The 16726-nt window shown below is 52.6% G+C and overlaps 2 protein-coding genes across 2 annotated transcripts in view; one reads left to right on the top strand and one right to left on the bottom strand.

Moving 5' to 3' along the window:
- The window catches only part of TAF15 (TATA-box binding protein associated factor 15), a 345012-nt gene that overhangs the window by 86726 nt on the left and 241560 nt on the right, over positions 1-16726 (bottom strand). The window lies entirely within an intron of this gene.
- Positions 6983-15980, top strand: GAS2L2 (growth arrest specific 2 like 2). Its single transcript, XM_050764909.1, has 6 exons — positions 6983-8097; positions 10244-10485; positions 11344-11451; positions 12578-12674; positions 13242-13494; positions 14089-15980. The coding sequence occupies exons 1-6, from the start codon at positions 7713-7715 to the stop codon at positions 15641-15643; spliced, it is 2640 nt and encodes an 879-aa protein (XP_050620866.1). The 5' UTR covers positions 6983-7712; the 3' UTR covers positions 15644-15980.

Raw genomic sequence — 16726 nt, 5'->3', positions numbered from 1 at the left:
AGCCACCGCGCCCAGCCGCTTTGGGCATCTTAATTTGGTGGAGGCAAGTTGATGGGCTGGAGAACAGAGAGCAGACCTGGCCCCAGGAATCTCCTAGTCACAAGGGGGCAACCCTATCAAGAACTGTGAAGGATCTGAAATGTTATCTTACTTGCAAGCTACCATGTTAACCAGTTGTAGTTTCATGGGTGCTGCCAGAAAACACAAGGCTCCAGGTCAGAGACAAAGGACTTTATTCCTCGTGGCACAGCAACTTCGGCCTATTTGCCTCAGCTTCCTTGCTTTAATGTCCGATGAGTGACACAGATGAGTGCCAGTGAATACTGGTATATGCAGAGGTTTGCATTACTAGGGAAATCCCAAGCTTTGGAAACCTGAATCTTTTTTGGCGGGGGGGGCCGGGGGGGACAGAGTCTCGCCGTCGTCCAGGCTGGAGGGCGGTGGTGCATTCTTGGCTCACTGCAACCTCCACCTCCTGGGTTCAAGCAATTTCCTGCCTCAGCCTCCCAAGTGGCTGGGACTACAGGCGCGTGTGACGACGCCTGGCTAATTTTTTGTATTTTTAGGAGAGACAGGGTTCCACTGTGTTAGCCAGAATGGTCTCGATCTCCTAACCTGGTGATCCGCCCGCCTCGGCCTCCCAAAGTGCTGGGATTACAGGCCTGAGCCACACTGTGCCCAGCCAAGAAACCTGAATCTTTTATAATGGGTAGTGAGCAAACCTGCTGTTTGCTCAGGAAGGAGGCACTACATCTATTTTCCAAGATTGTTCACTTATACAAAAACCCTTGAAAAGTCAGGGTCTCTGCTTTCAAGACATGCATAAACACAAAAGGCCCAAGGAGAATTGTCTCCCAACAAACTCATTCTCCTTAAATTTCCTGAAAGCATTTGTAGCCACCATGGCTCTTGATTGCAAAATTCAAAAGCTCCCTCTGGTTGATTTAAAGAGAAAGAATAGCGAGAGCTCACAGAATGACCAAAAGACTTGAGAACTGGATAGGAATCAAGGAAGGATGGAGAATAAGGACATAGTCAAGATCGAATTACAGGAACAATTCACTTTGGAGGCCACTGCTGGGGGTCACCCATGGACGCTGGCACCATGAGCAATCTCAATGAGACACTCACTAAGATTTAATGCCCCTGGCAGGCACATCTAAACCAGTGAGCCTGTGCTATGGTCTTTAGGGAGCATCTCACCAAGACACCACAACAGAGTGTCCCCTGGCATGGTCATTCTCATCCTGCTTCCCCAACCCTAATCTGCCCAGTAGCCACCCATCCTTAGGATGTGCATTCCCTCTTCCCAAGGCTATTTTGGGTTTTCTGGGACCTTCATAAAAAGTCAGATTTTCAAACAACCCATACTAGCATTAAAGCACACTAAAATTTATTTTATTATTATTATTTTTTTTATTTTTGAGATAGAGTCTTGCTTTGTTGCCCAGGACGGAGTACAGTGGTGTGATCTCAGCTCGCTGCAACCTCTGCCTCCCAGGTTCAAGCAATTCTCCTGCCTCAACCTCCTGAGTAGCTGGGATTACAGGCGTGTGCCACCGTGTCCAGCTAATTTTTGGATTCTTCATAGAGACGGGGTTTCACCCTGTTGGCGAGGCTAGTCTTGAACTCCTGACCTCAAGTGATCTGCCTGCCTCGACCTCCCAAAGTGCTGGGATTACAGGTGTGAGCCACCGTGCCCAGCCAGCACACTAGAAATTGATCTCACAGAGGACTAGTACAGTCTTCATTGAAAACATGAGAGCAAGCAGGTAATCCCACTGGCCCCAGGAACATATGCATGCCTCCTGCACTCAGACATCAGCTTGGGAGACCTCTTGAGAGGGGCGAAACCATCCTGGGAATGAGTGAAAACTCAGAATTGACTGAATCTCTGTCCAAAAGAGACTGTTTGAAACCAGAAGAGAATGGGCTATATTTTATTGGCAAGCTCAAGCATTATTTTCTGTTATTTATGGAAATCATACCTAAAGGACAAGACAAAGTCAGTTATCACAGGTAAAGCTACAATTTTTTCATATTAAATTTTAACTTTTGAAATTAATAGTATAAATAGCTCCTTAACTTCTAATAGGTATAACACGGAAATGCAATATCAGTTTTGGCTGGGCCATAAATATAACTTAAGAGAAAATAATGTCTAAGTGGGGCACAGTGAGGGGAACCCATAGTCCCAGCAACTCAGGAGGCTGAGATGGGAAAATCACTTGAGGCCAGGAATTTAAAGCTGCAGTGCACAATAATTGTGCCTGTGAATAGCCACTGCACTCCAGCCTGGGCAACAGAGCAAGACCCCTGTCTCTTAAAAAAAAATTATTAAGAACAATAATCCAGTAAGATAGTATGTAAGTGCTACTTGATTGGGAATATTTGTAACAACATCTTACATTTGTATAGAGAAAAGGAATGGGGCCTCCTAAACTTACAGCATCACGTCAGTGAAGATGTAACTGGCTAGTAAAATCCATAATGCCTAACTAATAATAGCTCAAACTTTATAAAATGTATTAATTTACTTAGTAAGGGGCTCCAGGATTGGTTCAGTGTCTTGCTGGAGTTATTAAGGGCCCTGCTTATTCTCACCTTTCCTCTTTGCCTTCTTTGTCTCCTCTTGGTTACAAAATGGCTGCTGCAGATCTGGGCACTGCGGCTTCATGCAGCTATGACCAAAGCAGGAAGAAAAGGAATGGCAGAGACTTCTCAGAAACTCTCCAACAGACTTCTCTTTGAATCTCATTGGCCAGAACTGGGGCACAAACCCATTCCTGAACCAACTTATGGCAAAAAGAGGGTTGTCAAGATTGTCCTAGACCAGTTGTAACTGGTACCTTTGATCAAGTGGGACTCATGGAGTATAGTTATAAAACAATTTCATTTTTGTCTCCTACAGTTTTTAAATTTTATTTTATTTATTTATTTTGAGACAGAGTCTCCCTCTGTTGCCCAGGCTGGAATGCAGTGGCTAATTCTCCTGCCTCCTCCTGAGTAGCTGGGATTACAGGTGCCCGCCACCAAACCTAGCTAGTTTTTATATTTTTAGTAGAGACAAGATTTCACCATGTTGTCCAGGCTGTTCTCGAACTCCTGACCTCAAGTGATCTGCCCGCCTTGGCTTCCTAAAGTGCTGGGATGACAAGCATGAGTCACCGCGTCCAGCCCAGTCTTTTTAAACATGCTCAAGGGAGGAAAATACTTCTTCCCCTGTCCCTGGAGAACAACTCAGACAGGCCCTATGACTTATTCTGAGTCCTCTGAGAAAATAGAAAACCCTGAGGCTTGCCACAGACAGTGACCTGCAAATAGGATGGTGTGGGAGGCAGAAGACATGGTCCCTCTACCCTCTTTCCCAGCCTATCTTTTCTCCTCAGCTGCCCAGCTACTGGTCTCTGTCTTTCCCTGCCCCAATCCATGCAATTCCTTGGATACAGGCTACACTGAATTCTGGGGTCCCTTATTCCCTCTGTAATCCTTAGGAGTCTAATCAGGAACCAACCAGATGATGATCCACTTCCAGCTTCCTATCCACTGAGGCCGGTCCACTTTCCAGGAGGGTCCATTGAATGTTTTGTGTTTGTTTTGAGATGGAGCCCGGCCTATCTTGCTATTAATTAAGGTGTTCTCTGCTGGGCACAGTGGCTCAAGCCTGTAATCCCAGCACTTTGGGAGGCCAAGGTGGGCGGATCACTTGAGCTCAGGAGTTCGAGACCACCTTGGCCAACATGGCGAAACCCTGTCTCTACTAAAAATACAAAATTAGCTGGGCGTGGTGGTGTACCTGTAATCTCAGCTAGTCGGGAGGCTGAGGCAGGAGAATTGCTTGAACCTGAGAGGCAGAGGTTGCAATGAGCCAAGATCATTCCTCTGCACTCCAGCCTGGGTGACAGAGTGAGGCTCTGTCTTAAAAAAAAAAAAAAAAAAAAAGAGGAACCTGGTCCGTTCTGTCCTCTCTGTTCTACTTCACTGCAGCCTGAGGACAAAGTTCTGGGAGGCTGGCATTGACTATGTAGGTAACAACAATGGCCTAAAGAAGCAGCAAGAAAGGAAGCAAGTGCCTGGAAAACTTCGTGGAGCAGAGCCACTTGCCTACTTTGAATCATCTGTCTCTAAGAGAAAGAAATAAACTTTTCTCTTGTGGAGCCACTGTTTTCAGTGGCCTTTTTGTTATATATAGCAGCTTAGCTTGGCCCTAACTAATAAAGGAAGATACATGACTGCCTCTATTGCAGAAGGGCTTTCCCTGTGTAATAGGAATGCATCCCCCAAATCTTCGCCATCTGATTGGGAAAAGAACCTGGCCCTATAGCTCCAATTTTAAAAGCCCAGGGAAGGGCTGTTTGGACTAGCTGAGTCCCATGCTTACCTCCTAGATTAGTGGCTCTCAGTGGGGAGGCAGAGGGACATTGCCCCCCCAGGGACATTGTCCCCCAGAAGACATTGCCAAATGTTAATGTCTGGAGACATTTTCGGTTGTTTTAATGGGGGCAGGGTACCAGGCATGGCCGCTCATGCCTGTAATCCTAGCACTTTGGGAGGTCAAGGTGGGTGGATTGCCTGAGCTCAGGAGTTTGAGACCAGCCTGGGGACATGGTGGAACCCCATCTCTACTAAAATACAAAAAATTAGCCAGGCGTGGTGGTGTGTGCCTGTAATCCCAGCTACTCAGGAGTCTGAAAGAGGAGAATCACTTGAACTCGGGAGGCGGAGGTTGCAGTGAGCCAAGATTGTGCCATGGCACTCCAGCCTAGGCAACAGAACAAGACTCCGTCTCAAAAAATTAAAAATAGAAATAATAATGGGGGCAGGGGTGCTACTGGCTTTTGGTGGGTAGTGGCCAGGGATGCTGCTAAATGTCCTACAATGCCCAGGACAACCTCCACAGCAAAAGAATTATTTCACCTAAGATGTTAATAGCGCCAAGGTCAAGGAACCCTATTTTGGACCAATCCTATTAACTTTTCAAGGTTACATGGAATGTGACTACTTGTCATCACCTCCATAGGCACCACTTGGTTTAAGACACCCTTGCTGTGCCTTGGATGACTGCAGTAGCCTAACTGTCCCGCTGATTCTGCACTTGCCCCTGCAGTTCTTCACACAGCAGCCTGAATCAGAGCATGTCCCTACTCTTCTCAAAACACTCCAGGGCACTTCTCATTTCACTCAGAGAAAAAGTCAGACTCTTCAGAGTCACCTATAAGGCCCTGCATGATCTAGGACCTTGTTTCCTAGACTCTTATCCTATACACCCTACCTTTCTTTGGGATTCTTCTACCTTTCTTCTCCTTTTACTCTTTTTCTCCTTCTTCTTCTTCAACAGGATCTCACTCTGTTGTGGTGCAGTCATAGCTCACTACAACTTCAACCTCCTGGGCTCAAGCAATTCTCCTGCAAACCTCCCATGTAGCTGGGACCACAGGTGTTTGCCAACCACGCCTGGCTAACTTTTTTTATTTTTTGGGTTTTTTTTTTTTTTTTTTTTTGAGACAGAGTCTCGCTCTGTCGCCCAGGCTGGAGTACAGTGGTACAATCTCGGCTCACTGCAAGCTCTGCCTCCCAGGTTCACGCCACTCTCCTGCCTCAGCCTCCCGCATAGCTGGGACTACAGGCGCCCACCACCATGCTCGGCTAATTTTTTTTTTGTAGTTTTAGTAGAGACGGGTTTCACCGTGTTACCCAGGATGGTCTCGATCTCTTGACCTTGTGATCCACCCGCCTCGGCCTCCCAAAGTGCTGGGACTACAGACATGCCTCACGCCTGGGCCTGGTTAATTTTTATTTTTTTTTTTTTTTTATTTTTTTTTTTTAGAGACGGGTTTCACTGGAGTGCAGTGATTAGCCAGGAGCTCCGCCTCCCGGGTCTCGCCATTCTCTGCCTGACCTTGTGACCACAGGCGCCCGCCACCTCGCCCCCAAAGTGTATTTTTAGTAGAGACGGGGATTACAGCCAGGTGAGATCTCCTGATCACGCCCGTCTGGCCTCCCAAAGTGCTGGGATTACTGGTTAACATTTTTAAAAAGTTTTTGTAGAGGCTGGGCGCGGTGGCTCACGCCTGTAATCCCAGCACTTTGGGAGGTCGAGGTGGGCGGATCACGAGGTCAGGAGATCGAGACCAACCTGGCTAACATGACGAAACCCCATCTCTACTAAAAATACAAAAAATTAGCTGGGCATGGTTGCAGGCACCTGTAGTCCCAGCTACTCAGGAGGCTGAGGCAGAGAATGGCATGAACCTGGGAGGCAGAGCTTGCAGTGAGCCGAGATTGCCACAGCACTCCCGCCTGGGCAACAGAGTGAGACTCCTTCTCAAAAAAAAAAGTTTTAGTGGAGATGGGGGTCTCAGAGCGTTTGCACTGGCTGTCCCTCTGCCTGAGCACTCTTCCCCCAGACAGCTGCAGAGCATGCTTCTGATCTTCTCTCAGGTCTCTGCTCAATTATCACCTTATCCCTGAGGCCTTCTCTAAGCATCTTAGAGAAAATTCCATGCACACCCTCGCCTCCTTTACTCCTTTATTTGTCTCCCTGGTATGGATCACCATCTGACTTACTATAGATTTATTTATTTATTTATTTATTTATTTATTTATTTATTTATGAGATGGACTCTATGTTGCCCAGGCTGGAGTGCAGTGGCACGATCTCGGCTCACTGCAACCTCCGCCTCCCAGGTTCAAGTGATTCTCCTGCCTCAGCCTCCCGAGTAGCTGGGACTACAGGCGCCCGCCACCACGCCCGGCTAGTTTTTTTGTATTTTTTTAGTAGAGACAGGGTTTCACAATGTTAGCCAGGATGGTCTCGATCTCCTGACCTTGTGATCTGCCCGTCTTGGCCTCCCAAAGTGCTGGGATTACAGGCTTGAGCCACCGCGCCCGGCCAATGGTCTGACACTTTCACATACATTATTCCTTTATCCCTCACAACACACCAAAGAGGTAAACATTATTGTCCCCATTTTACGGTTGAGAAACTAAGGCACAGAGAGGCTAGGTAGTATATGAGGGTCACACAGGATTTAAGGCTAAACTCATGAGTGTCATGCTCTATTGCTCTGTCTGTTTCATTCCCATTCTCCTGTACTCACTAAACACCAAGGGGTATGGCAACTCCTACCCCTGCTTTCCCTGCACTCCCCCAAAGTTCCCACTTGGTCAGCCCCGTGAGAGAACCAGCCCTAGCCTCTCCTCCCTCTCCCTCAGTTCTGCAGGGCAGTCCGTGCCTGCTGGGAAGGGTTAACAAGGAGTGTTTGTAGCAGCCGCGGTCTCCAAGGAGAGGGGAGGAAAAGCAGAGTGGGGAGGCCGGCAGCCACCCCAGGCTCCGTGGCCGCAGCCAGCAGAGGGTAGGAGGCAGCCAGCTTGATCTGTCCAGCCCTGGGGGAAGAGAGGAGTGTCCTCACCTCCACCCGGCCTGAGAAGGGTGAACTCTGAGTGGACTGGGCAGCCTGAGAGCAAGGTCGCTGCAGGGCCACCAGGGAAAGCTGTGGCAAGGACTGAGGAATGTGGGGGAGCAGGGGCTGGGCCTGGCCTGGTGGCTGAAGCCAGTGGCAAGTAGCAGCATTGGAAGTCCGGGGCTCTCAGCGAGTACAGGGGAACCTCGGAATCAGGGAGAACCCAGCCGAAACCCAGCAGCGGTGGGAGGAGAGAGGTGGCAGTGGGAGGGGGGAGGTGTCCACCTCCTCCGCTGCTGGGGTCCAGCCATGTCCCAGCCTGCGGGAGGCAGGAGGAGGCCCGGGACCCTAGAGCCACCTGTGTGCAGTATCCGGCCTTTCAAGTCCAGCGAGCAGTACCTGGAGGCCATGAAGGAAGACCTGGCTGAATGGCTTCGCGACCTCTATGGGCTGGACATCGACTCGACCAACTTCCTGCAGGTGCTGGAGACGGGCCTTGTGCTGTGCCGGCATGCCAACGCTGTCACTGACGCTGCCCTGGCCTTCCTGGCTGAGGCACCTGCCCGAGCCCAGAAGATTCCCATGCCCCGGGTCGGGGTCTCCTGCAATGCGGCAGCCCAGCCAGGTACCTTCCAGGCCAGGGACAACGTCTCCAACTTCATCCAGTGGTGTCGAAAGGAGATGGGCATCCAAGGTAACCACGCTGCACCCCCTTCCCCATCCCAGATGCTTATCTTGGGGGGTATTCATCTTTTCTCAAATGCACAGGCTAGGTCTGGGGGGCAGGATCCTGGGTCCTCATTCTAGATTTGCCTTGAACCACCTCTTTTTTTCATGCCTCAATCTCCCCACTTCATAGTAAATTCTCAATAAATAAATATGTTGATGATTGATAAATGCTGATGATTACTTCAGTAAGCATATATCAAGCACCTGTTCTGCGCTGAGCACTTTGCTGGGCGCCAAGGACACAGAGGAAAGAGACCCAGCGCCCAGTGAATTCATGGTCTAGCAAGAGAGGCAGAAGGCCAGGCGCGGTGGCTCACGCCTGTAATCCCAACACTTTCGGAGGCTGAGATGGGTGGATCACCTGAGGTCAGGAGTTCAAGACCAGCCCGGCCTAACATGGCAAAACCCTGTCTCTACTAAAAATATAAAAATTAGCTGGGCATGGTGGCAGGCTGAGATAGGAGAATTGCCTGAACCCAGGAGGCAGAGGTTGCAGTGAGCTGAGATGGCGCCATTGCACTCCAACCTGGGTGACAGAGGGAAAGTCTGTCTCAAAAAAAAAAAAAAAAAAAAAAAAAAAAAAGAGAGAGGCAAAGGGATAGATATGTAAATTAAAGGCCTGAAGTAGAGGTGTAGTGCTGGGAGCCAGGGGAGGAAACAGCAGCCTGATTAGGTGGAATGGGGCGGAGAAAGGTTGCCTCATAAAGGAAGGAGATTTGGCCTGAGTCTTTTTTTGTTTGTTTGTTTTGTTTTTGAGACTGAATCTCACTCTGTCACGCAGGCTGGAGTACAGTGGCGTGATCTTGGCTCACTGCAACCTCCACCTCCCCGGTTCAAGCGATTACTTGTGCCTCAGTCTCCTGAGTAGCTGGGATTACAGGCGCCCACCACCACGCCTGGCTAATTTTTGCATTTTCAGTAGAGATGGGGTTTCACTATGTTGGCCAGGCTGGTCTCGAACTCCTGACCTCAAGTGATCCGTCCGCCTTGGCCTCCCAAAGTGCTGGGATTACAGGTGTGAGCCACCACACCCGGCTGGCCTGAGTCTCAAGGAATAAATATAATTTTGTAGGAAGGAAATTCTAAGCAGGGGGGACGACAGGGGCAAAGGCGCAGAAAAAGCACAATGTGTGAATGACTGGGGGGAGCCTGGTGGGGAGGGCACAGGGCTAGGATGAGGAGAGAACACAGGAGGAGACAGATGGGATGACGCCAGGGAGGGGCACCGTCATGCTGGGGCTTGTAGAGTTCAGGGAGTGACATGTCAGGATCCTTCATCTCCTTGGCCTTGAAACCAGGAATGGGATAAGACTGGATGTTGCGCCATCCTCCTGGCCAAAGGTGGCAGGGGTGAGACTGGGGAAAGGGTGCGGCCTGGGCTACTGGCTGGTGGCTGGGCACTGAGGAGCAGAATTGGAAGGTTAATAGAAGCTAGTGCTTTAAGGAATGCTTGCATGTGCGGAACATTGTGAATGGTTAACAACTGTTAGCATATCCAATCTTTACAACAACCCCATGAAACAGACTACATCCCCATTTTACAGAAGAGGAAACTGAGGCTCAGTGTCTAGCTCAAGGTCATGCGGTTGGTAGTGAGTCAGGACTCCAGCCTTAGTGGTTGGCTCCAGAGCATGTCCTCAGTGTGCCTGGTTGGGCCTGGGTGGGAGCTGAGTTTGAGATGCCTGGCGGAGATTGGAGGGGAGAGGCGTGGGTGGAAAGTGGAACAAACCGCTTCCTGCTCCTGGACCCACCCAGGCAAACTGAGTGGGGAGAGGGGAAGGTGGAGTTCATCCTTCTCTCACTCACACTCACAGCCAGTCTCCAGGTGCCTTTGCTTTGCTGTCACCTCTTCCCACCCGCAGCCTGTCCTGTGAGATGGGCCGCGTGTCTGTACCCAGCACCTGAGCAATTCCGCCCAGACCCCTCCTAGGGGGCTGACTTGACCCCAAGATTCTGAGACCCAAACCACTCCCCATGTGACATGTCAGGATCCTTGCTGCCCCAGACCGGGGATGACCCCAGGGTTTCCTCCCCGCTCGCCCCTGCCCGGAGGCTCAGGTCGTCTGGGGGCTCACGCTGCTTCTGCCCTTTTCTCCCCGCCTCCACTCCAGAGGTGCTGATGTTCGAGACGGAAGACTTGGTGCAGCGCAAGAACGTGAAGAACGTGTTGCTGTGTTTGCTGGAGCTGGGCCGCCGGGCGTGGCGCTTTGGCGTTGCGGCGCCCACCCTCGTGCAGCTGGAGGAGGAGATCGAGGAGGAGGTGCGGAGGGAACTGGCCCTGCCTCCGCCCGACCCCTTGCCGCCAGCGCCCCCCAGGCGCCAGCCCTGCCACTTCCGGAACCTGGACCAGATGGTGAGGGGCTCTGCACACGCCCTCAGGGCCCCCTTCCCTTTGTCCTTCGTGCTCCTCTCCCCAGTCCCACTCCAGCCCCCTCTAATCCACCCGCTTCTTGAGCTCCACTGTCCACCCTGACACGAATTCACTGTGTGGACTTAAGGGACGGTTCCACTCTGAGCCTCAACCCTAACCACCCGTAGTAATTAATGGCCATGTCATTTCTCAAGCATTCTTACCAGCCCAGCACTGGATGCCCCTCTCATTTAACCTCTGCTGCGACAGTTTTCAAGAACACGGACGGTGGCACTCTCTGAGACACCTTGGTTCAAGTCTTAGTTCCACTGCTTTGCAGCTTGCCTGACTTAGGGCAAATTATTTAACCTCTCTGTGTCTGGCTTCCCTTATCTGCAGCATGAGGACACTAACAGCACCTACCTTCATTTAAACGAACCCGCACATACAAAGTGCTTGGAACAGGGTCTGCACAGAGGGTCGCTTCACAGCAGTTAGTTCTGTGTGGTTAACCCCTGGGGAAAACGGAGCTCAGGCAGGTTTCTTAATGAAAAGCCTATGATGCGGTGGATGCAGGGCACTGACCCCAGCCTGTCAGATCCCACAGTCCCCCCGTGACACTCCGCTGCTTCCATCAGCTGACCCATGAGGGCTCTGGACCTCATGGTAGGTAGGTCCATGGGTGACCACCCAGGTCTCTTCTCACTGGGTCATTTACAGCCTTATCCACTCCCTCCTTCCTTCTCAGCCCCCAGCCCTGACCTCAGCAGAAACCTCAGGGGTGACTGTGGGGGCAGGTAGGCCCCCCATTTTGACCCAGAGTGGGGAAAAGAGAGGGCTGAGTTCACCACCCGCCCGCAGGTGCAGAACCTTGTGAGCCAATGCACGTGCCCGGTGCAGTTCTCCGTGGTCAAAGTGTCTGAGGGGAAGTACCGTGTGGGTGACTCCAACACCCTCATCTTCATCCGGGTAAGTCTAGGCTGGCGGTCAAGGGACCCCCAGAATAGGGTTTCTTGCCCAGGCTTGGGACAATGACAGTAAGTCCCCCAGAATATGGGACTTTGCTCAGGCTTAATGGCAATGACAGTAAGTCATCATTCACCCCAAGCCATCAGGCCTTGGAGCTCTCCTTCTCTCCCTGGGAGAATTCCAGGAGATCCCTGGCAAAGGTGACAAGACTATCTCTTCCTCCCATCAGGGCAGCCAGAGCCAGCACCCTCCCTCTCCGCCACCATGGCCCAGTCTAGAGCGTGTTCTCAGGCGGAGTGGGGTATGGAGAAGGGTGCTCACACTTTTCCATTCCACTCCACCCACAGGCTTGATTAGAGGAAGCGGCTTGAGAACCCCAAGTTTGGTTTCAGTGCATGGCCCCAGCCACACAGACCCCATAATTCCACCCCCACCACTTGCCTGGGGGTACATTCAGCAGTGAGTAGCAGCACAGGTCTGAAATGTGCCTTCCATCCCAATACCTGGCCTCACCAGAAACGGTCTGTACCCACGGGAATGGCTAGCAGCTCGGGTCATGGCCCAGCCCTTTCCTGGGGCACAGGCCACACCTGGGAGCAGAGCCAGCCTTCTGGGCCCTCCCCTAGACCTGAGGCAACAGCCCTGTGATGCAGATAGGGGCAAGAACTTGTGGCCCCACTTTCCAAGACAGGAAGCTGAAGCTTGAAGAGACATGTAACTTGCCTGAGGGTGGAGTGGGATCAGGACTCCCATGGGCTCTCCCACACAGGCCACAGAGGCAAAGCCAGTGGCATTAGGGTCCCATTTTGGACACAGGCATGTGTAGATGCAAAACTGTTTACAGCGAAAGGAGCGCTCTGGGGGCAGCCTCTGCAATGCTTTTGGGATCCCTTGTCCAGTTGTGGGACAGCTTTCAGCCTGGCCCCCACCCTTGACCGCATGTGTTATCTGATGCCAGTCATGGAGGAGGAGATTTGGGCTGCCTTTTTACGGCACACACATACATCTATGTGTGGATGAGTACCTGGATGAGAGCATCCCCGAGTGGGTGCCGGAAGCCCGCAAGGTGGTCCAGGAAAAGAGGCTGCCCTCCACCCTGCCCTCAACCTCACCCTTGCCCCCTCAGATCCTCCGGAACAATGTGATGGTACGTGTAGGGGGCGGCTGGGACACGCTGGGCCATTATCTGGACAAACATGACCCCTGCCGCTGCACATCCCTCTGTGAGTCCCCTGAGGGTCCTCTCCCTGCGGGGTTGGTTGAAAAGGCGTAACTCTGGGTTGGGAGGCTGGAGGCAGAGGTGGGAGGTATGTCTGATCTCCAGGGGGAAGAGGTATGTGGGGAGGCTGGAGGAAGGAAGGCAGTAGTTGGGCACAGTACAGTACTAAATGTCACCACAAGATGGCGTGCAACACACGCAGAAGCAGCATTTGGCCAGGGTGCATTTTGGCAGAGCTTAGGTCTGGCTCTGGGATCCACAGTGTTGGTACCAAGTGTGACTTGGAAGGTCTTCAGTTCTTCCATAATCTCCATCAATGCCTCCAGCCACTCCAAATAAGCACATGCTCTAAGGGAAAGTTGTGTACCTGCACTACAAACATAGCTTTAAACAAATCCCCCAGCTGGGTCCCCAAGCCCCTCCTGTAAAGAAACTCTGGTGTTGCCACTGTAGGTCCCACTGTTTTTAGTGTGGGGTGTGGGGCATGGGACCACTGGGGGAGGAACAATGGGCCCCATCAGCAGGAAATGAACTCTTCTCTCCTCTCCTTTCTCCGGGGCACTGTTGGTAGCACACAAGCCAGGCAACTTCCTGAAGCCCCCGGCCCCACCAGTGCAGCATGAAGTAAGGGTACAGGATGGACCCTCACAGACCCAGCCTACGATGACCATCAGCCGCTCACAGAGCCCGCCACCCCCCGTGGACTGGAAGACATATGCCTCTTCAGGCCGAAGGCTGAGGTCCCCCACCCCATCCTCCCCCAGACCCCGCAGGGAACGGGGAGCAGGGACGGGGGCGTCCAGAGAGATGGCACCATTCCTGAGGTATGGGGAAGAGATAGGGAAGGGGCTCTTTTTCCTTTGGAGTGCACATTCTCAGAGGCCACCACACTCCAAGATAAGAGGAGCAGATCCCCAGCAGTGACTCTATCCCGAGACCACAGGTGTTTGGAACCAGAAGCACACCCAGTACCTTTGGGATAATGTGGTTACTTCATATGCCTTCCCATTTCACAGATGAGGCTCAGAAATGGAACAGACTTACTCAAGGTTTCCTACCATTTCACGGTAGAGCACAGACTAAAACAACCTATGCACTCCCCTCTGTCTCTCCACTGCCCTGCAACTGGTCTGGGGCCATCCCTCGAAGGATCTGAAGTCACCTCAGGCCAGGATCAGGCTTCCTTCTATCTGCTACACAGGGAACAAGGGCACATACACTTGGGCAGTGACTGTCATAAGGAGGATTTCAAGGCAGTCAGGGAGGAGAGGGAGCATAGGTTTCATTCAGCGTGAAGTCGAGCCCCCTGGGTGTTCTCACTGGGGAAAGACCGTCACTTCCCCGAGCCAGGGACCACACTAGATGACCCTGCCGGCCTGAGGAGTCTCCCTTTGCAGCCTTGTGATTCTCCCTTTCAGGTGCCAGGAGAGGTCTCTCACCCCATCTTGGAGGCAGCCGACAGCTGGGGACAGCCCACCCAGCCCCCAGTCCTCGTCTTCCCAAAAGGGCCGAGACCCACAGTGCACCTTGTCAGGAAAGAGGGTGGATAGATACCCCCCTGGACTCCCCAGGGGAAGGATTCCCACATCTTGGGTTCATGAGAAAACAGACAGCCAGGGAACTGATGCCCGGAACCCCACCCCACAAAGACTCCGAGACATTGAGGCCACCACCAAAGGGATATCAGCAAGAGGACTATCTCCCCTGCCTCGTTCCTGTAGCCCAGCCGAGCAACTGGGCCTCAGGCTGCCACTCCAGGATAAGGCCAAGGGTGCGTTCTTCCAGTTCAGGGAGCCAGAGTCTGTCTGTTCTCCAACCCCTGTCCAAGACCTAACCAAGATCCCCATCCGGCTGCCCTCTCCTCACCCCCGGACACCAGGAAGGAGCTTTCCTGGTGCTACAAGTAGAAGTCCCGGGACAGAACTTGGGAGAGACCCCATTCCACTAAGGGCCGTCACTGCGGACCTGGCTGGGTCCACGCATGGGGACTGCTCTGTGAAAGTGAGGCAGGAGGACCAGCAGTTGGACATCCAGCTCATGGCAGAGGCCAAAGTGTCCCGGGACCTGGGCCCACAGGAGCAGGAGGGGCAGTACACACCTCTGCCCCTGGGCAGGAACAAGGAGCAAGCCATCTACTGTAGCCTTGAAGAGGAGATTTTGGGCAACATGAAGCTGCTAGAAGTCGGGAGTGCCTGTCTGCAGGGCACAAGGTCTGGGGTCATCCCTCGCAGTGGGGTCTATGTCCCCAGCCTGGGTGGGCGGTGGCCTGAGCCTGGGGGTCCTTATGACAAAGTCATCCAAGAACTGGCTCAGGGCCCCCCACCCCTCCTTAAAGTGGACCTGGAAGCCTGGAAGGCAGCCCCGACTGGCTCCCCTAAGCCAGCTGTTACCCCAGGACCGGGAAGCCTCAAAGGGAAGTTGGGAGCCATACAGAGTGGGCCCAGCACAAAGGCAAGCCTGAGTGCCAAGGGCACCCACATGAGGAAGGTCCCACCTCAGGGAGGGCAGAACTGCTCGGCCCCTACTGCGTCTGCCAGCCCGGAGGCCCCCACACCTTTGCCCTTGGACCCCAACTCTGACAAAGTCAAGGCATGTCTAAGTGAGGGCAGGAGAACTCTCCGGAAGCCCAAGAAGGTCCCATCCATCTACAAGCTGAAGCTGAGACCCAGGATCCGGCCCCGAAGAGACCACAGGCCTGAGAAGCAGCCTTCACGAATCCCCAAGCCACTGGCCTATGTCTGCCTGGGTCCAGCCAGGCCGCCCCGCAGGGACAGACTGTTGAGAGCTGTGCTGGGCAGCAAGGGAGGGGAGGCATCCCGGGTGGACGGAGCTTCAGTAGGTGAGGAGGAGGAGGAAGGAAAGGAGAAAGAGCCAGCCGCTCCATTGGAGAGCAGGCCCCAGACTCCAGAGGACCTGCGACCTCACTGGCTTGATCAAGCTCCACTTCCACCTGAGGAGGAGTCCTGGGTCTGAGGCACATGAACGTGTCGGGGAGGAGGGAAGCAAAAAGAATGGCCATGTATACACTGGATTCACAGCTGTGGGAACAGAAGGGACGTTCCCTCATCTCCACACAGGGCCTTGGGCAGGAGTGGGTCAGAAGACAAATATAGACTCCATCTGCTCATCTGAGCAAAGGGGCAACCCACTGCTCTCACTCCAACTCCAGAGGTAGGCCGGGGCAGTGAGACCATCCTATATCTCATGACTCTCCCTCAGAACATCTCCCCACACTCCTGGCCTCTGGCCCCTGGCCATGCCCACCTGTTTCCATAACTCCCCTAAGTTATTAAACGCATGTGATTCTACCTTGAGCCCCAGCTTCTTTTTTTTAAAGTTTAGAAACAGAGTCTTGCTCTGTCACCCAGGCTGGAGTGCAGTGGCACTATCATGGTTCACTGCAGCCTCGAACTCCCAGGCTTCAAGTGATCCTCTCACCTCAGTTTCCCAAGTAGCTGGGACTACAGGTAGGTGCCATGACACCTGGCTAATTTTATTTTATTTTATTTTTTAGAGATGGGGCCTTACTATGTTGTCCAGGCTGACCTCAAGCGATCTTCCTGCCTTGGCTTCCCAAAGCACTGGGATTAAAGATGTGAACAACTGAGCCCACCTCCCCCTTCCCCCTAGCTTCTTGAGCCCCTCACTCTAGGACTGTGGTGGTGCGGGGAGGTATAGCTTCAGATGTTATCCCACTGCAGGAGATGGGGACTAGGAGGAAGGAGTTGGTGGTGAGAGAGGCTTCCTCTTTTGAGGCTCAGCCAGTCTTTACAGGCAGCCCCATCTTTCCTGGAAGTGGCTGGTGGGTCAGCACCACGGACAGAGACATCCTGCCCTCAACACACACGCTCCTGGAAGGCACCCTTGCCCAAGACTTCAAAGCTTTGCTCTGGAGTTTGGGTCCTGAGATCACTCAGGGACAAGACGGGTGGCTGAAAGTGTTCCTAACACATCTACATCCAAGAAGTTATGACTGAGAGGCTGCAAAGTCTCAGCCTTGAGTGGGAAGGACGAGACGCAGACGGAGAAGCTGGGATTCAGTCCCATTATGGAAAT

Source organism: Macaca thibetana, chromosome 16 (assembly GCF_024542745.1).
Source record: "Macaca thibetana thibetana isolate TM-01 chromosome 16, ASM2454274v1, whole genome shotgun sequence".
Taxonomy (NCBI): Eukaryota; Metazoa; Chordata; class Mammalia; order Primates; family Cercopithecidae; genus Macaca; species Macaca thibetana.
Note: the sequence above shows the minus strand (reverse complement) of the source record. Positions and strands in the feature narration are given on the sequence as shown.

Excerpts from the sequence above, each read along its gene's own strand:
- GAS2L2 (XM_050764909.1), top strand. The coding sequence starts at position 7,713 with ATGTCCCAGCCTGCGGGAGGCAGGAGGAGGCCCGGGACCCTAGAGCCA. Across the intron at positions 12,675-13,241 it reads CTGCCGCTGCACATCCCTCT|CACACAAGCCAGGCAACTTC; the intron begins GTGAGTCCCCTG and ends CACTGTTGGTAG. Across the intron at positions 13,495-14,088 it reads GAGATGGCACCATTCCTGAG|GTGCCAGGAGAGGTCTCTCA; the intron begins GTATGGGGAAGA and ends TCTCCCTTTCAG.